At 39.5% G+C, this 20,900-nt stretch overlaps 1 protein-coding gene across 1 annotated transcript; it reads left to right on the plus strand.

Annotated features, from left to right (window-relative positions):
• Positions 1–1,134: 1,134 nt before the first annotated feature.
• mansc1 (MANSC domain containing 1) lies at positions 1,135–12,512 on the plus strand. Its single transcript, XM_039791083.1, has 5 exons — positions 1,135–1,709; positions 2,693–2,778; positions 7,479–7,814; positions 10,683–10,823; positions 11,238–12,512. The coding sequence occupies exons 2-5, from the start codon at positions 2,751–2,753 to the stop codon at positions 12,329–12,331; spliced, it is 1,599 nt and encodes a 532-aa protein (XP_039647017.1). The 5' UTR covers positions 1,135–1,709; positions 2,693–2,750; the 3' UTR covers positions 12,332–12,512.
• The last annotated feature ends 8,388 nt before the right edge of the window (positions 12,513–20,900 follow it).

The following is a 20,900-nucleotide window of genomic DNA, read 5'->3' on the forward strand; positions in this document are numbered from 1 at the left end:
TTTTTTCTGAACGGTGTGTTTATTGCACCGGTTGATATCACGGTGAGGATAAAATAAACGATATATTGTGCAGCTCTTCTCTGAAATGAACTCCCATATATTCACGTTCACTGTCAGAATAATAATTAATGTGTAAGTTGTCTCTGTATTGTGTTGTGTAACACATTCATCATCTCTGCGTTATTAAACAGTTTGGTTTCCTTCTCATCATGTGTTTTTATATTCATTCAAATTCCAAAATAGCATTGCTATAATCTTTAAAAAGAGTCCATAACTTTAACTGTTGGGTCCGGAGTTATTCTGAACTTCAGTTTTTTTATTCTGAACTTCAGTTTTTATATATATATATATTTTCGCAGAAACAGACAGACATTGTGGAAACACATTTTCCTTCAGGAAAGAAAAAACTGGTGAAAAGTTGTATGTATAAAAAAAAAAAAAAATTGTAAGTGAAATGATGAGCTAGCCCTGTTAATAGTAAGTACTGTAAACATTTAATTCGTAAGTCTACATTTTGAGTTATGATTTGGAATTTTATTTTGAAAAGTGGATTTTTTTTTTTTTAAATCTCATAATTTTCTCCCAGTACGTCAAATTAATTTTGTCCTAATTTTGATTTTAAAACTCATAATTCTGACTTTGTATGTTCCTAACATTTAGGTTTTTTTTCCAATACATTTCAAACATGTCAAATTTTGACTTCATATTTCATAGTTTGGGTTTTGTAACTATAGTACTGTAAACATTTTCACTTCAATTTTGAGTCATGATTTATAATTATTTAATTATTTAAAATTTGATTTCATTTTGATTTTAAAACTCATAATTCTGACTTTGTATGTTCCTAGCATTTTTTCCCCCATACATTTCAAACCTATACAATCTTGACTTAACATTTCATAGAATATTTCTTTATATTCTTGACATTCTCTCTTTTATCCAGCAGTCTTGCAGAGATACCTTCATGGTGAAGTGTTTTTTTCTCCATATGTATTGTTCATGTTCAGCCTCTTTAATTATTGATGAATGCCTATAAACTGCTTACATAAAAACACGAATTTTTTTTATTGAAAAAGCTGCGTTTTTTTAAGGGAAGAAGGTCGCTTTCTTTTGTGTGCGTATAGGCTGAATGCGTTTCTTTGAAGCCTATTATTAGTGATAATAAAACAGTGTGTTGCACACAGATTTTGGGATGCAGCCTCCATCTCTCCCCCCCTCCTCCCCCCCTCCCTTTCAGAGGACAAAGACTAAAATGGGTCAGACTCTGGAGAGAAGCAGATCTTCCGCACCAGCCATCATGTAATGTAGTTCATCAGCCTGGAGAGAGACACGAGATGCTGCTGCTGACAGGATTTATGGCTCTTTTCTAACAACAGATCCAACATGTCGCCTGCAGCCCGCAGACACGATTTCACCCTCTTTATTTAACGGAGACGGAGACACGTATATTATTGAACATTTAAAAAAGACAAAAACACGGTTTCTTTTAGGGGGGTGGGGGGATTTCGGAATCGTGGCAGCAGTTATTTTAATCATGTCCTCTCGGGATGGAGGAAGCATTTTGCTCGCTTACTGGGACTGAACTGGTGTGATTTTTAGGATCTTTTTCAGTTCCAGTTTCCAGACACCGACTCATCCGGCTGCTGCTGCCCGACGGAGGGGTGATGGATGCGGCGCCGAGTTAATCTGATTCCTCGGTGAAGATACAGGTACAACCGTGAAGCTGTGCAGAGGGGGGATGTGTAGCCTAATAATTAATTAACAGTATAGGCTACCATGTTGCTTTGTTTGTCCCAGTTCAGGCTACATATATAACCTACGTATGCACCTTTAAAAAGCCAGTGCAACGACACGTTTGTACGGCAGGTGATTGGTGGAATAACCCACGCGCGAACAGTCACACAAAGGCAGAAATTCGCTTCTAAGCTTTTGCACAAAGAAGTAAGTAATAAATGAGACTGTAAAATATTTAGCAGCTTTGCCTGTAAACTACTGTTTATTCACAGTATTCATACTGTTTTTACATTTTAAGGTATTTTACTGTAAATAGCAAGGGCATAACTTTGGGTTCAACATTGGGGGGTTGGTTGAGAACTATCTAGGTAGGTCCCACGACATGTTTTAATGTATTGAGAAAAGAGACGAAAAATATTGAAAAAATTGTAGGAAAAAAAATCGGGAAAAAACGACAAAAATGTTGAAAAAAATCAACAAAAATGTTGAAAAAAACGGCAAAAATGTCAGGAAATGAGTGAAAAACATTGGCAATAAAACCCATCTGAAAAGGCGACCAAAAACTCAGAACGAAGCAAAAAAAACGTCAAAATGTTTCTGAAAAAATCAACAAAATCGTTGGTGAAAACGCGACAAAAACTTCAAAAAAAGTCCAGAATGAATTATTGGGGGTGGTGGGGTAAAAACGACAAAAACGTTGTGAAAAATGGCAAAAAGGCAGAAACAACAAAATCATCACTGAAAACGCAAAAAGTCCAGAATGATGGTGGTGGGGTTGTAATAATATTGGACAGATAGTCTAGCTAGCTGTCTGGATTTACCCTGCAGAGTACTTTTTACAGTGTGGTATTAGTATTAGTACTTTTACTGCAGTAAGGTACTGAATACTTGTTTTGACCCAGCTGATTGTGGGCCGTAAAGCAGATAAGGGGAATTAATGTCTGCGTGTTCCCACCAGGAGACGGGGTAAAGTCCGGCTCTGTGGACTCTGGACACTAAGATCCAGCCAGCATCTGATGGAGGACGCCTCACACTGTCGGCCCGGTGAGTTTCTGCTCTCAATACAACATATTTTGGGTTTTTTTTAAACTGAAAGCTGAAGACTAGGACATTAACAGTGGTGGGATGTAACTAAGTATATTTACTCCAGTACTGTACTTCAGTACCAAATGTTGAGCTACTTTACTTGAGTCTTTTCTCTTCATGCCACTTTCTACTTCTACTCCGCTACATTTCAGAGAGAAATATTGGACTTTTTACTCCACTACATTCATCTGTTACAGCTTTAGTTACTAGTTACTTTAGTTACTCCACTACATTCATCTGTTCCAGCTTTAGTTACTAGTTACTTTAGTTACTCCACTACATTCATCTGTTCCAGCTTTAGTTACTAGTTACTTTAGTTACTCCGCTACATTCATCTGTTACAGCTTTAGTTACTAGTTACTTTAGTTACTCCGCTACATTCATCTGTTCCAGCTTTAGTTACTAGTTACTTTAGTTACTCCGCTACATTCATCTGTTCCAGCTTTAGTTACTAGTTACTTTAGTTACTCCGCTACATTCATCTGTTCCAGCTTTAGTTACTAGTTACTTTAGTTACTCCGCTACATTCATCTGTTACAGCTTTAGTTACTAGTTACTTTAGTTACTCCGCTACATTCATCTGTTCCAGCTTTAGTTACTAGTTACTTTAGTTACTCCGCTACATTCATCTGTTCCAGCTTTAGTTACTAGTTACTTTAGTTACTCCACTACATTCATCTGTTATCTAGCTTTAGTTACTAGTTACTTTAGTTACTCCGCTACATTCATCTGTTCCAGCTTTAGTTACTAGTTACTTTAGTTACTCCGCTACATTCATCTGTTACAGCTTTAGTTACTAGTTACTTTAGTTACTCCGCTACATTCATCTGTTACAGCTTTAGTTACTAGTTACTTTAGCTACTCCGCTACATGCATCTGTTCCAGCTTTAGTTACTAGTTACTTTAGTTACTAGTTACTTTAGCTACTCCGCTACATTCATCTGTTCCAGCTTCAGTTACTAGTTACTTTAGTTACTCCACTACATTCATCTGTTCCAGCTTTAGTTACTAGTTACTTTAGCTACTCACTACATTCATCTGTTCCAGTCTTTAGTTATTTTTTTTTTTTTTATTTTTTTTTTTTTATTTATTTTTATTTTTTTTTATTTTTATTTTTTTTTGTTTTGTTTTTTTTTTTTTTTTTTTATATTTATTTTTTTTTGTTTTTTGTTAAGGTATTTTTTTTTTTTTTCCACAAAAATAATTTTTTAAAGTTTTAGTTAAAAATATATTATACATTAAGATTCCTGCACACAGAACACACATGTAGTTTATAACATCTGATGTTTGGTGTGTGTGTGTGTGTGTGTGTGTGTGTGTGTGTGTGTGTGTGTGTGTGTGTGTGTGTGTGTGTGTGTGTGTGTGTGTGTGTGTGTGTGTCTGTGTGTGTGTGTGTGTGTGTGTCTGTGTCTGTGTCTGTGTGTGTGTGTGTGTGTGTGTGTGTGTGTTTTGCTCTTTTTGATTCTTTTAAACACAGTTTTTGACTTTTTTTGATACTTTTACTTTTAATAACTTTTAATACTTTAACTACATGTTCCTGATGAGACTTACAGACTTTTACCGAAGTAACATTTCCACTGCAGGACTTTAACTTGTAACAGAGTATTTATACAGTGTGGTATTAGTACTTCTACTGCAGTAAAGGATCTGAATACTTCCTCCAGCGCTGGAGATGAATAAAAACCCCTGACTGACCTCGTTCACTCTCAGTAGAAATCTAAAAGTGGAAGCTACTCGGTCGGCTCCTGAAGGAGTAGCTTCTACTTTTAGATTTCTATTTTCTACTCTGCTGATTGATCTTTTCTAATTATAGTTCTGGTGTTGTCAGCTGAGACAGATCTGGGACTCGGGGACGGTAGAAACAAGATGTGGTCGTGTCACAAACATGTAGAAACTTGTCACTGAGACAAAATGATGACTTTAAAGTCCAACAAAGTGTTCGGTCTTTTTTGAAAACTTCTTGAAAGTCATGTAAAGATGATCTGCATGACTCTATAAACCTTCTGTTGTTGTTACATTTCATCCTCTTAGTATTTTAAATCATGTTTATTCGTGTGAATGTTTGTCTGATTCATCAGGCTCTCGTCTTAACGACACAAACTTCTTATGAATTCATATTGTTTTTATAAGAATGCTTCTTGTTTAGGAAAAGATCCTAGTTTAGGGTTCAAAAAAGTTTATTTAATTGTAGTTAACGTTACATCGCAAACATTTCACATTATATAGCAAACATTTTTACATTATATCGCAAAATGTTCCCCATATATCAAAAAATGTTCACGTTATATCGCAAAATATCGCAAAATGTTTCCGATATATCGTGATACCGCAAAATGTTTACATTATATCTCAACAAATTTACATTATATTGCAAAATGTTTCCGATATATCACAAAATGTTCACGTTATATCGCAAAATATCTCAAACTATTTCCAATATATATCGTAAAATGTTAACATTACAACGCAAAATTATCACAAAACGTTTCCGATATATCGCGGTATCGCAACATTTTTACGTTATATCTCAACAAATTTACATTATATCGCAAAATGTTTCAGATATACTACAAAATGTTCACGTTATATCGCAAAATATCGCAAAATGTTTCTGATATATCGCGGTATCGCAAAAGTTTTACGTTATATCTCAACAAATTTACATTATATCGCAAAATGTTTCAGATATACTACAAAATGTTTACTTTATATCGCAAAATACCTCAAAATGTTTCCGATATGTCGCAAAATGTTTACGTTATATCGCAAAATATTTTGTTCGCAGAATTTTTTATTGTATCAAATGAAAAGTGAGTAACGTGTGTTTCCTGTGTGTGTGTGTGTGTGTGTGTGTGTGTGTGTGTATATATATATATATATATATATATATATATATATATATATATATACAGTGCCTTGCGAAAGTATTCGGCCCCCTTGAACGTTTCGACCTTTTGCCACATTTCAGGCCTCAAACATAAAGATATAAAACTGTAATTTTTTGTGAAGAATCAACAACAAGTGGGTCCCAATTATGAAGTGGAACGAAATTCATTGGCTATTTCAAACTTTTTAACAAATAAAAACTGAAAAAGTGGGCGTGCAAAATTATTCAGCCCCTTTACTTTCAGTGCAGCAAACTCTCTTCAGAAGTTCAGTGAGGATCTCTGAATGATCCAATGTTGACCTAAATGACTAATGATGATAAATAGAATCCAGCTGTGTGTAATCAAGTCTCCGTATAAATGCACCTGCTCTGTGATAGTCTCAGAGGTCCGTGTAAAGCGCAGAGAGCATCATGAAGAACAAGGAACACACCAGGCAGGTCCGAGATACTGTTGTGGAGAAGTTTAAAGCCGGATTTGGATACAAAAAGATTTCCCAAGCTTTAAACATCCCAAGGAGCACTGTGCAAGCGATAATATTGAAATGGAAGGAGTATCAGACCACTACAAATCTACGAAGACCTGGCCGTCCCTCTAAACTTTCAGCTCATACAATGAGAAGACTGATCAGAGATGCAGCCAAGAGGCCCATGATCACTCTGGATGAACTGCAGAGATCTACAGCTGAGGTGGGAGACTCTGTCCATAGGACAACAATCAGTCGTATACTGCACAAATCTGGCCTTTATGGAAGAGTGGCAAGAAGAAAGCCATTTCTTAAAGATATCCATAAAAGTGTCGTTAAAGTTTGCCAAAAGCCACCTGGGAGACACACCAAACATGTGGAAGAAGGTGCTGTGGTCAGATGAAACCAAAATCGAACTTTTGGCAACAATGCAAAACGTTATGTTTGGCGTAAAAGCAACACAGCTCATCACCCCTGAACACACCATCCCCACTGTCAAACATGGTGGTGGCAGCATCATGGTTTGGGCCTGCTTTTCTTCAGCAGGGACAGGGAAGATGGTTAAAATTGATGGGAAGATGGATGGAGCCAAATACAGGACCATTCTGGAAGAAAACCTGATGGAGTCTGCAAAAGACCTGAGACTGGGACGGAGATTTGTCTTCCAACAAGACAATGATCCAAAACATAAAGCAAAATCTACAATGGAATGGTTCACAAATAAACATATCCAGGTGTTAGAATGGCCAAGTCAAAGTCCAGACCTGAATCCAACCGAGAATCTGTGGAAAGAACTGAAAACTGCTGTTCACAAACGCTCTCCATCCAACCTCACTGAGCTCTAGCTGTTTTGCAAGGAGGAATGGGCAAAAATGTCAGTCTCTCGATGTGCAAAACTGATAGAGACATACCCCAGCGACTTTACAGCTGTAATCGCAGCAAAAGGTGGCGCTACAAAGTATTAACTTAAGGGGGCTGAATAATTTTGCATGCCCAATATTTCAGTTTTTTATTTGTTTAGGTTTGAAATATCCAATAAATTTCGTTCCACTTCATGATTGTGTCCCACTTGTTGTTGATTCTTCACAAAAAATTACAGTTTTATATCTTTATGTTTGAGGCCTGAAATGTGGCAAAAGGTCGAAAAGTTGAAGGGGGCCGAATACTTTCGCAAGGCACTGTATATATATATATATATATATATATATAAAAAGTGAGTAACGTGTGTGTTTCCTGTGTGTTTCCTGTGTTTTCTGTGTGTATATATATATAAAAGTGAGTAACATGCATGTTTGCTGTGTGTTCAGAGCACCGTTGTGGATCTCTGCTCTCTGCTGTGGACTCTGAAGCCGCTCCGATCACATACCGCAGATCTGCCGTCACCATGACTCCCCCAGCGCCGTCACGGACGCTCCGGCCGCCCGGCGCCACCACGCTGGTAACGCTAACGCTGCTGCTGCTGATGACGTCACTTCCCATGTCAGCTGCCGTGGAACCGGAGACGTGTTTCTCCAGACAACACCAGAGCGCCATCGTGAACGTCAGACAGGCGCTGACCAAGCCGACCACAGCCATGGACGCCAGGGTGGTGCGGTCGGAGCGGGACTGCGTCCTCGCCTGCTGCTCAGAGGAAGTCAAACCAGGTGAGATTAGTCTATAGCTCCATTTACACCGCTATGTTTTGGTTTAAAGTGCCCATATTATGAAAAAAATCATCCATGGTGTTCTGAGTGAGATCTGGTTTCTGAATGTGTCCTGCCTTCAGTCTCCTGGTGAGCTGGTCAACATCTGCACGGCTTGTGACGTCACTAGCCGAGAAGAGCTGGCTAACCGCAACCGTTAGCATGCTAGCGGATAACATTAGCATGCTACCTCGTTCTCAATAGCAAAGTGCTGCTACAACACACACTAGTTCACCATAATCTCCAGAAGAACTACTTCCATGTGCTCCCTGGTTTAGAAGAAGTCTCCCAGCTGATCCTGCCTTGGAACTGACTGAAGTTGGAGAAACAGCCTTTCTTTTACTGTCTATGGAGCTAGCTGACATGATCTACGATCTAAGCTACTGAGCATGTGCGAGTGCAATCAAAGATACTACAGAAGTTGAGATGTCTCACTCTGTAGCTAAAACAGAGACCTGAACACAGGGTGAAAAGAGGAGCTGCAGCAATGTGCAGTACAACTAAAATATGGTGTTTTTTGAAAATTAAACCATGTAAACCTATTCTGGTACAACCTTAAAATACAATTATGAACCTGAAAATGAGCAGAATATGGGCACTTTAAAAAGCAATATTTTCTGCTCTGTTCCCCCTTCTCATTCCCCCTGCTCTGGTGTTTCCCCTCTCATTCCCCTGCTCTGGCGTTTCCCCTCTCATTCCCCTGCTCTGGCGTTTCCCCTCTCATTCCTTCTGCTCTGGCATTTCCCCTCTCATTCCCCCTGCTCTGGTGTTTCCCCTCTCATTCCCCTGCTCTGGTGTTTCCCCCCTCTCCGCCATGCCCCCCCGCACAAATCTCCCGGATTTTGACAACCAAATGTTGGCAGGTATGCCGGTGAGTCAACAAGTTAATTTCGGACACGTCTTTAATTTAGATTTCTCACAAAGAGCCCCAATCTGAACGACGCATTTACCCGACACCTCAAACAGACGACTTCAGTATCTTGTCATCATGTCTGATCAACTAAAATCATGTATGTTAAATATAAATAAAAACAGCACTGCGATAAACACTAGTTCAGATTCTGACAATAGAGGATGGATACCCGAACCGAGCCCGATGGTACCCGACAGACCGGGTTGGGACAGATATTTAGGAATGATGTTGGGGGTCAGTGTAACGCTTATCAGTTAAATTTTCTAAGCACAAACGAACATTTGGAAAAACAGAAAAATGGGATCAAATATCCAATTTTTCATTTTTTTCCACCTTGACATATTAAAAAAATTTGATCTTTAAACTGTTTTTCCAATTTTCTGTTTTTATTCAGAGGATCAGAAATTGAGAAAATTACAAAATTGCATCTGGGCTCCAATTATTCAATACTGCCATGGTATTCTCTCCCTCTACTTTGTGGAATATGCAGCTCATTAATTGCATATGGACCAAAAAAATAAAAAACTGACAGACTCTGGGGTCAGAGGTGCAACTGATGGTTTCAAGTGGGGGAGGGGTAGCTAGGCGGGACAAGGGAGAGAATACCATGGCAGTATTATGAATAATTGGAGCTCAGTTTCTAAATTTCTGATCCTCTGAATAAAAACAGAAAATTGGAAAAACAGTTTAAAGATAAATTTTTTTAATTTGTCAAGGCGGAAAAAAAAAAGTCTGTTTGTGCTTAGAAAATTGAACTGATAAGTGTTACACTGACCGTCCGGGTCGGGCTCGGTCACATCAGCGCGATAAGGCATTGAACATTTTAGATTTAAAACAGCTTATTATGTAGGTGTGCGCCTGTGTTAAAGGGATACACCACTGTTTGTTGAAACAGGGCTTATCACGGTCTCCTCTAGCTGTAGATAGGGGGGCCAACGCATTTTTTGTGCATGCATCGTTTTAGTCCGGTGCAACACCGGCAGCGCCGCTAGTTAGCTTAGCATAGTGAATGGAATCCTATGTTGCCGGTTAGCATGTTGTGAGTAAAAGTGAGCCAACAAAAGACAAAAAAACAACCTAATTACTTGCACTGAGACAAATAATGCGTTGGCCCACCTATCTACAGCCAGGATAGACCGTGATAAGAACTATTTCAACACACGGTGGCGTATCCCTTTAACGTGCGCTTGTTGCCCCGTGTGAGCTGATGTCTCATCTGTACGTACATGAGTCATTAGTAGGGTGACCAGATGAGAATGGGTCAAATTCGGGACGAGACCGGGGGGGCGGGGATTGATTGGAATTATTAATTATTTTTATTCAGGAATTCAGTCAGAGTCATGTCTGCTCTTTAACATCAGCAACATCCAATCCAATCACTCCTTCTCGTGACTGCCTGCACTTAACATGAATTTCAAAACGCCGCACCAAAATTATTTATTATTTTTATTCAGAAACTCAACTGTCTTGTCTTGTAAACTTGTAAAATCATGAATTCAAGTGGTGACGGGAGCTGCAGCTGCAGGACGACTCAATTAAAAACCACCTGGACAGTTTTTAATGTTCAATCTATATTCTATATATAACTATACTCGAGAGTCTGCTCTTGAGACTTTTCTCTAATTTTCGGGACAATTAGGCCAGGATTCGGGATTCGGGACTACTGCTTGGATTTTGGGATGTCTGGTCACCCTAGACATTAGTATGAGAACAAAATGAGATTTTAGACCATTACTTGTCATTTAGCTGACCCTTTTATCCAAAGCGACTTACAATTACTCTATATGTCAGAGGTCGCATGCCTCTGGAGCAACTAGGGGGTAAGTGTCTTGCTCAGAGACACATTGGTAGATGTATTGTAGTGGGAATCTCTATCTGACGTTCAGATTCTGACGACTGTTTCTGTGTTTCCAAAGGCGCCAAGTGCAACATGGCGGTGTTCAACGGCAACAAACACGCCGGCGAGGATAACTGCTTCCTGTTCCACTGTCAGACGGAGCAGGACTGTCCGCTGATGAAGGCTCAGGACGCCATCAACACCTACGACATCTACAAAGGTAACTCCATCTTAACGTGGGCGGAGGACGCATTGGACATTTGGGTGGGAGTTGGGGTGGGTTAACGGGTCCGTGTAACGCTTGTCAGTTCAATTCTCTAAGCACAAACGGACATTTGGAAAAACAGAAAAATGGGTTCAAATATCCAATTTTTCATTTTTTTTCCCCACCTTTTCAAATAAAAAAATTGGCTCTTTAAACTGTTTTTCCAATTTTCTGTTTTTATTCAGAGGATCAGAAATTTAGAAAATTACAAAATTGCGTCTGGGCTCCAATTATTCAATACTGCCATGGTGTTCTCTCCCTCTACTTTGTGGAATATGCAGCTCATTAACTGCATATGGACCAAAAAAACAACAAACTGACAGACTCTGGGGTCAGAGGTGCAACTGATGGTTTTCGTCCTTCCAACAGGTTTGATTCATCCGACCACGGTGAGACCTGTCGCCACGACGACGACCACCACCATGGAGCCAACCTCCACCGACACACCGACCACAACCACGCCAACAACCACGCCAACAACCACGCCAACACAACCCACCACCACCACAACCACCGCACAAATCACAACAACCACCACCACGGCCACGACCACCACCGTGAGTACGCAGGCTCCCGCCACAACAACAGCTCCACCACCCATCATCATCATCGCCACGATGCCTCCGGTAACAACCGCACCCACAACCACAACCACAACAACGACAACAACAGCACCCATAACAACCACAATCACAACAACAACATCAACCACGGCAACGACGACAACAACAACCCTGAAAAAGCCCAACAAAGCCACCAGAAAGCAAAATAAATCTCCCAAGAAAGTGAAGCCTCATCCTGTCGTTGCCGCCACCACATCACTTCCTGTGGTAACCGCTGGCAACAAGGCTGCATTGAGAACTACTGACCCACCACAGCCAACCACAACAACAACAACAAGAACTACAACTGTCTCTACAACAAGAACTACAACTCCCTCTACAACGAGAACTACAAGTCCCTCTACAACAAGAACTACAACTCCCTCTACAACAAGAACTACAACTCCCTCTACAACTACAACTCCCTCTACAACAAGAACTACAACTCCCTCTACAACAAGAACTACAACTACAACTACAACTCCCTCTACAACAAGAACTACAACTCCCTCTACAACAACTTCAACAACTACAGCAACAACGACAAAGCCTCCCACCTCTACTCCTTTTCTGCCGATCACTGATTGGTCCACGGTGACTCCGGCGGCCACGCTGCTCATCGTCCCCAAAGGCGCCGAGCAGTCGGAGCTCCCGCTGCAGAACTTGAGCGCTGGCCGCGGCGTGGGGGAAGGGGCCACGGCAACGCGGGGAGCGCTAAAAACCGGCATGGTGGTGTTTATGGTTCTCGGGCTCGCCGTGCTCACGCTGGCTCTGGCCGCCGCCGGCCGCAAGGCCATGGAGTCCTTCGACAGACGCCATTACACGAGACTGGAGCTCAACGATCTGCACTACGAGGTGTGAGGACGCGGCACGGCACGGGTGGGAGGTCGGTTTCTAAGACGGAGAAACGGAAAAACTTAAAACAAGTTAAAGGTGCTGTAGGTAGGATTGTGAAGATCCAGGACTTAGTCCCAAAAATGTAACATTGACAACTTCTCAGTCCCTCCCCCTACTTTCTGCTAAAGCCCAAAACGGTCTCCTAAGCCCCTCCCCCCCACAAGGGAGAATGAATGCGTGTGCATGAGCAGTGATTGACACGCAGTTAGACACCCCCCCTGGCCCTGATTGGTGCATCTGAACAGTTAGACACCCCACTGGCCCTGATTGGTGCATCTGAACAGTTAGAAATCCCCCCCTTGGCCCTGATTGGTGCATCTGAACAGTTAGACATCCCCCCCTTGGCCCTGATTGGTGCATCTGAACAGTTAGACATCCCCCCCTTGGCCCTGATTGGTGCATCTGAACAGTTAGACACCCCACTGGCCCTGATTGGTGCATCTGAACAGGGAGCGGTGGATTTTTGTAAATCCCACTCCAGGCTGTAGGTGGAGCCAGAGGAGCTGGATTTATTTTAAATGACCTGCTTCATGTAGTTCTACTGGACAGAAAGCTAGTTTTATAAGGCTTACCTACTGCACCTTTAGTTCACGATTGTTAACGTTATAATGATAATATTTTAATTTCAAAACAACACAAACTTTCACAATAAGACAGGGCTGTCAAACTCAATTTCACTATTCATTCAATCATTCATTCATTCATTCATTCATTCATTCATTCATTCATTCATACATTCAACCTTTAGTTTGACTCAAAGCTCATTGAGGGGCAGCACAGAAAAGAATACCCCATCATAAGAAATAAACTTTATTGAAGAATTGATGCATAAAATGTGATAAATAAATTACACTGTAAACCTTTTGGTGTAAATTTACAGCTAAAATCACAGTATCTTACTGTTTTAATGTTAAACAGGATCATACTGTAAATGGCAAAGCATTCTGGGAGAAAATATTAATATTACAGCGCTATCTGTCGGTACACGATCCGTGCTGCCTGCACGATCCGTTCTGCACATGTGGAAGACGTTAAGCACATGCGCAGATGAAAATCCTGTTTTACGAGGATTTACGACATTAGACATTAGCTGTTAGCTATATAAACTAACGTTAGCTTCCCAATGGAGGCTAACAGCTGGCCACTACAACTACGTCCGGATGCGTGGAACAAATCGTGCGGTGTCCAGTATCCTCTCGAGTATCCTCGGTAAAACAGGATTACACTGCACGATCTGTTCCATGCTAGCCTCCACCGGGACGCTAAACGTTAATTTAACTAAACTAACAGCTAATTTGGCTAACTGCTAGCTAGCTGACAGCTTGATTCAGTCTAAAATAAGGTTAACTCAAGCTAAACACTGGGGGAAAAGCAGGCAACAGTTAAATTAAGACTTTATAGTAATAACAATAAAGACAAGTATTGAGTGATTGTATTTTAAATGAGCACAAGTAAAGTAGAACTGACGTAACAACTGTTATATATTTTAACGGTTATTTTCAGGTTTTATTTTGAGGGTCTTTTAAAATGATTACATGCTGTCTCAGCTAGCAGTTAGCTGAATTAGCGGTTAGCTAGCTAGCTAAACTAACGTTTAAACCAACGACCAGAAGCGTGGAACAGATCGTGCAGCGTGATCCTGTTTTACACATAGTTTTACCTTAATATGTCAATGGGTTTTACCGAGGATAGTGGACACTGCACGATTTGTTCCACGCTTCCGGTTGTAGTTGTAGCGGTCTGCCGCTAGCCTCCACTGGGAAGCTAACGCTAGTTTATATAGCTAATAGCTAATTCGGCTAACCGCTAGTGCAATGTCGTAAATCCTCGTAAAACAGGATTTTCATCTGCGCATGCGCTTAACGTCTTGCACACGCGCAGCACGGATCGTGTACCGACACTATCTGTGAATGTTACAGATTATAGATTACAGGTATTAACTGTTGACAGCAATGCATCTTGGGAAAATAAAGGAAAATGCAGGAATGACACTGCAGCCGGTATATTACTGGAAATTAAAATAATACAGTAAGAAACTGTAAATGTCTATTTACCATAATTTACAGGGGGGATGGGGGGTTACAACCCCCCCCCCCCCCCTCCCCAATAATTAATTCTGGACTTTTTCCAAATTTTTTGTTGCGTTTTCAATGTTTTTGTTGATTTTTTTTAGGCAATTTTTGCCGTTTTTGTTGCTTCTTTCTGAGTTTTTGGTCACCTTTTCAGAGGGTTTTTTTCCAAAGTTTTTCAAACCTTTTCTGACATTTTTGCTGCTTTTTTTCAACATTTTTGTTGATTTTATTAAAAAAAGATTTCGACAATTTTTCAACGTTTTTGTTGCTTTTTTCCGAAAAGTTTTTTAAATGTTTTTTTCCCTTTTCTCAATACATGCAGACATGTACATTCAAATAATAGAGTAAGAAACTGTGTGTCTATCTTTCTGTAAAGTTGCTGCCAGTATATTACTGTAAATTTACGGTGAAAGGTTTTACAGTGAAGGATAATATGGATACAAAAGAGAGTACAATTATGTAAAGCAAGTACAAGTAGAAGTTTGCAAGTTTAAAACCAGATTTCTAAATTGTCCAAAAGTGGGGCCACCCACGGAAAATGACAATCACATCAAGAGCAAGACGTGTAGATTAAGTTCGTCTCATATAGCTTGCTCACTTACAGTTTGGTCGGCATAAAGCCTTAGAAAAGTCTGCTGAAAAGTTCCTTAGTCATCATATAATTTAGCAAATAAAGCAAAACAAAGGTTACAGTTTGAAAAGCAGCCGACTCACAGCAAACTGTTTTGCAGCCTGAATATGAAAACTCTGCTTCTGTGGAAACTTTTGAGTCTCAAAGTCAGCGAATCTGCCAAAAGTTCAGCTTTGAATGTTGCATAATTGCAGTTTGAAAACAGTTTCCTGTCTTTTTAGTTTTGGCGCACAACTAGGCGTCGAAAAAAATGCCAAAAACGTTGGAAAAAGTGACAAAAGTGTCGGAAAAAAGGGACTAGGTGGGCCAAAATTTTGTGTGAAACTGAACTGATATGCAGGGATTTGGCCCACTGGCCCGGAGTTTGACATGTGCAATAATAGAATGTCTACTTCACAAAAGAGCTGTTGTACCGTGGAGAAGGGAGCAAGCCTATGTTCCCACAACTCTATGTTCCCAAAGCCCTATGTTCCCACAGCCCTATGTTCCCACATTTAAAAAAAAATAATTCAAAATTAGGCCCTATGTTCCCACATTTCCTTTTTCATAAATTTGTATCAGATGTTATTTCTCTTTCTCCCAATTTGGTAGCCAATTACACCCAAACCATTATCAAGTAGCAATGGACTACAGATGGAATGTAACCCTAACCCTAACCCTAACATAGAGCCTAATTTTAAGAAACATCTTAGAAATGTGGGAACATAGGGCTGTGGGAACATAGGGCTTAATTTTCAGTGAAAAAAAATTCTTAGAAATGTGGGAACATAGTGCTGAAAATATGAGTAAATATCACTTTAATCTGTGGCAAGTAGCCGTGGTATAAGAAGGAAAATTATGCACGGTGTGAAGACAAAACTGTAGAATCTAAATCTTGCTTTATGTTTTAATAGGAGTGGATAAAAGATAAAGTCACATAACTGAAAATAAACTAAAATCAAATTGGATTATCTGATAAATACATAATCTAAAGCTGCAACCGGCTGTTTCGTTTGTCAGCTAAGAGAGTCAGGATGTTTCATGGACAGCGCCGAGATATATATATATATATATATATATATATGTCGGAATGTTACGTTATGTCACAAAATCTTTACGATATGTCACAAAATACCGCAAATGTTTACGATATATCGCAATATTACAAAATGTTTAAGTCATATTGCACAAATATGGCAAAATGTTCACGTTATATGGCAAAAGAATTACGCTATATTGCAGATTGTTTCTGATATATCGCCAAATGTTCACGTTAAATCGCAAAATGTTATCTTTAAAACGATAAAATATCGCAACATTTTACGCCATATCACAAAATGTTTACGCTATATCGCAAAATATGTCAAAATGTTTCCAATACGTCACAAAATGTTTAGGTTAAATCACATAATGTTTCCGATATATCGCAAATTGCAAAATCTTTGCATTATATCGCAAGTTGTTTTCCGGACGAAGAAACCGTTGATGTTATAATGAAAAACTGAGCTTTTTTTCTGACTTTTTCTGGCTTTAGGCACATTTGGGCTTTTATTCCTGACTCTTATGTATTGACCCTGAAAGCTAAATGTGGGAGTTTGGTTCTTTTCATCCTGATAAGTTGATTACGTTGGTGTTGTTGACGATAGAGAAACTTCAGCTTGTGATTGAACACAAAGAACAAACAGCAATATTTTTATTCCCTGAGTCTCAGGAAGCCTCTGAAGTCGCTGTAGAGAAACTCTGGATTTGTACATTCGGCCTTCTTGTTTCGAGGCCTTCTTCTTTCGCCATGGGGTTAATTAACCCTTTGTGTATAAGACAATACAAAATACACCTGCATGTCTTTTTACTTACACATGCTTCAGCCATACGAGCCTGTGACTGCTTCTTAAAGGGTAACTTCGGTATTTTTCAACCTGGACCCTATTTCTCCTTGTTTTTGTGTCTAAGGTGACTGGTGTCTTTGAAATTAGTCCAGTATTAAAGCGAGAAACATCAGTCAGCGTCCACTAAAAGTTCTGTTTTTGCCGCTGACAGACTCAGATTATTATTCTAAGTGTCCGACAACATTATAGAAAGGATCCCTACAGAGATAGACCTTTTAGTTAAAGAGTCAGATCCTTTTAGTTTAACATGAAACAGCCCCGAAATCACCATAACCAAACTCCACCAGACTCCATGTAAATAATCAGGACTTTTATCATCGTAAAACACACTTCATTCAAAGTGGACAGAAACTAAATAAAACTACCAAAAGCCGTCTTGGTTTATTTTTCCACTGTTCCAACAATCACCGCTCTGGTTTGGTTGAAATAAACCCTTAATTCACCCATTTACATGTGGAGATATGCTGGCTCTAAACACGCTAAAAGTCCTGATTATTTACATGGAGTCTGGTAGAGATATGGTAGAGATATACACACTAAAGAGAGATAGAGATATAGATATAGTAGAGATATACACGCTAAAAGTCCTGATTATTTACATGGAGTCTGGTAGAGTTTGGTGATGGTGCTTTCGGGGCTGTTTCATGTTAAACTAAAAGGATCTTACTCTTTAACTAAAAGGTCTATCTCTGTAGGGATCCATCCCATAATTGTTGTCAGACACTTAGAATAATAATCCGAGTCTGTCAGCAGCAACAACAGAACTTTTAGTGGACTCTAACTGCTGCTGAACATCTGTCCTGTAGGGTTACATTACATATTATTCATCTCTCTTAATTCTGGACCAGTTTCAAAGATTTTTGCTCCCATCAGTCACTCAGACACAGAAACATGGGGAAGTAGACATCCAGCAAAACATACCAAAGGGACTCGATGTCGGACTCACTCTCTCACTGTGTTGTTTTTGTATTTAGTTTCACACGCGGATAAAGATTTTAAAACGTTGGATGCAATTCTTTGAACATTTGATGCACTATTGTATCCTGTGTTTTTTTGATAAATATGATATGCTTCTTTTTTGGAATATTAGATTGTTTTTCATAAGTAAGAGTACACTGGCCGCGCACTATTTTCCTATAATAATAATAATAATAATAATAATAATAATAATAATAGTAATAATAAGTACATTTGTATTGGGTGTCAGTGTTTTTTGGGTGTGGGGGCCAGCAGGTGGCAGCAGCCGCCTGATAAACCTCCCGAAGAAGCCTGAAGCTGCACCGTTGACTTGTTTTCACTTCTGTTATTGCTTTGATTTCTACCGTGTCTGATTAATTACATCGATGGTGATCGTTTGGTCGTGTTTTGTGAAGTGATAATATTTTGCATAAGTTTGGAATTTGATGTTTTGTTCTTGTAAGGATTAAAAAAAAGTGATTTTTGAACATGTTGTCATTGTTTTTTAATGATTCTGTCTCTGATAACCCCCCCCCAAACTAAATACTGTCGGATTTAGTTTCTGTACAGGTATGAATGTAACTAAGTACAAGTACTCCAGTACTGTACTTCAGTACCAAATGTTGAGTTACTTGTACTTTACTTGAGTCTTTTCATGCCACTTTCTACTTCTACTTCGCTACATTCATCTGTTCCAGCTTTAGTTACTAGTTACTTTAGTTACTCCACTACATTCATCTGTTCCAGCTTTAGTTACTAGTTACTGTAGTTACTCCACTACATTCATCTGTTCCAGCTTTAGTTACTAGTTACTTTACTTACTCCGCTACATTTATCTGTTCCAGCTTTAGTTACTAGTTACTTTAGTTACTCCACTACATTCATCTGTTACAGCTTTAGTTACTAGTTACTTTAGTTACTCCACTACATTCATCTGTTCCAGCTTTAGTTACTAGTTACTTTAGTTACTCCGCTACATTCATCTGTTACAGCTTTAGTTACTAGTTACTTTAGTTACTCCGCTACATTCATCTGTTCCAGCTTTAGTTACTAGTTACTTTAGTTACTCCGCTACATTCATCTGTTACAGCTTTAGTTACTAGTTACTTTAGTTACTCCTCTACATTCATCTGTTCCAGCTTTAGTTACTAGTTACTTTAGTTACTCCGCTACATTCATCTGTTCCAGCTTTAGTTACTAGTTACTTTAGTTACTCCGCTACATTCATCTGTTCCAGCTTTAGTTACTAGTTACTTTAGCTACTCCGCTACATTCATCTGTTCCAGCTGTAGTTACTAGTTACTTTAGTTACTAGTTACTTTAGTCACTAGTTACATGTAGTTTATAAATCTGATGTCTGATTCTAAAGTAAACTAGCCGACAATATAACGGCTACAAGTCACGCTGACATGATGAGACCATTAAACACACAACTGTGTGTGTGTGTGTGTGTGTGTGTGTGTGTGTGTGTGTGTGTGTGTGTGTGTGTGTGTGTGTGTGTGTGTGTGTGTGTGTGTGTGTGGTCTGGCAATTCGAGACTACTGTCCCACTAAATGTTTGCTCTTGGGAGGGAATTGTTGGGTCTTTGTAAACTATAATGTGGTCTAGATCTGTAAAGTGTCCTGAGATAACTTCTGTTATGACATGACACTATGAATCAAACTGGATTATGTGTGGAGGGGTCAGGTCTGGCAATGTGAGACTATTGCAGCTCTAACTGTCATGCAGCTACCTGTGAGCATAATCGGAGGAAAAACTCTCCACTGGTGCGAGCAGCAGCGGCTCCAGGCCTCGGCAGCCCTCAACCCCAGTGTTGGCCCTCTCTGGTAAGTTACACTTATGTGGAATTTGCCTCGGTCCCCTAATACTGTATCTGAAGTCTCTTTTATATAGACCTTAGTGGTCCCCTAATACTGTATCTGAAGTCTCTTTTATATAGACCTTAGTGGTCCCCTAATACTGTATCTGAAGTCTCTTTTATATAGACCTTAGTGGTCCCCTAATACTGTATCTGAAGTCTCTTTTATATAGACCTTAGTGGTCCCCTAATACTGTATCTGAAGTCTCTTTTATGTAGGCCTTAGTGGTCCCCTAATACTGTATCTGAAGTCTCTTTTATATAGACCTTAGTGGTCCCCTAATACTGTATCTGAAGTCTCTTTTATATAGACCTTAGTGGTCCCCTAATACTGTATCTGAAGTCTCTTTTATGTAGGCCTTAGTGGTCCCCTAATACTGTATCTGAAGTCTCTTTTATATAGACCTTAGTGGTCCCCTAATACTGTATCTGAAGTCTCTTTTATATAGACCTTAGTGGTCCCCTAATACTGTATCTGAAGTCTCTTTTATATAGACCTTAGTGGTCCCCTAATACTGTATCTGAAGTCTCTTTTATATAGACCTTAGTGGTCCCCTAATACTGTATCTGAAGTCTCTTTTATATAGACCTTAGTGGTCCCCTAATACTGTATCTGAAGTCTCTTTTATATAGGCCTTAGTGGTCCCCTAATACTGTATCTGAAGTCTCTTTTATATAGGCCTTAGTGGTCCCCTAATACTGTATCTGAAGTCTCTTTTATGTAGGCCTTAGTGGTCCCCTAATACTGTATCTGAAGTTTCTTTTATATAGACCTTAGTGGTCCCCTAATACTGTATCTGAAGTCTCTTTCCTTAGTATGTGCCATTTCTGTGTCTGTAGCTATTGAGGAGGAGAGAGGGGGGGCAAGGTGGCCAAATTCTCATATTAATGTTAAAAAAAAAACTCATAAAGTGACATTTTCATGCCATGGGACCTTTAAAAATTAATATGAAATAAACCATACATACAGAAATAACAAATATATACACACAACATAACTGTTGCATTCAAAAAAAGGCTTAAAGGGTTGAGTGTGTTAGTGCAAATGTAATCTATATCCACGACGTACCACTTCCAGGATTGCTCCGATGCCGCAGGAAGTTCTGCCGGATGTCCCGTCCCCTTCCTCTGTCTCTGTGTCGGCGTTCTA

Source organism: Perca fluviatilis, chromosome 23 (genome assembly GCF_010015445.1).
Source record: "Perca fluviatilis chromosome 23, GENO_Pfluv_1.0, whole genome shotgun sequence".
In the NCBI taxonomy this organism is placed as follows: Eukaryota; Metazoa; Chordata; class Actinopteri; order Perciformes; family Percidae; genus Perca; species Perca fluviatilis.

Bases quoted from the DNA above. Each gene is read 5' to 3' on its own strand.
- mansc1 (XM_039791083.1), top strand. From the start codon at position 2,751: ATGGAGGACGCCTCACACTGTCGGCCCG. The intron at 7,815-10,682 runs GTGAGATTAGTC...GTGTTTCCAAAG, and splicing joins CTCAGAGGAAGTCAAACCAG to GCGCCAAGTGCAACATGGCG. The intron at 10,824-11,237 runs GTAACTCCATCT...TCCTTCCAACAG, and splicing joins CACCTACGACATCTACAAAG to GTTTGATTCATCCGACCACG.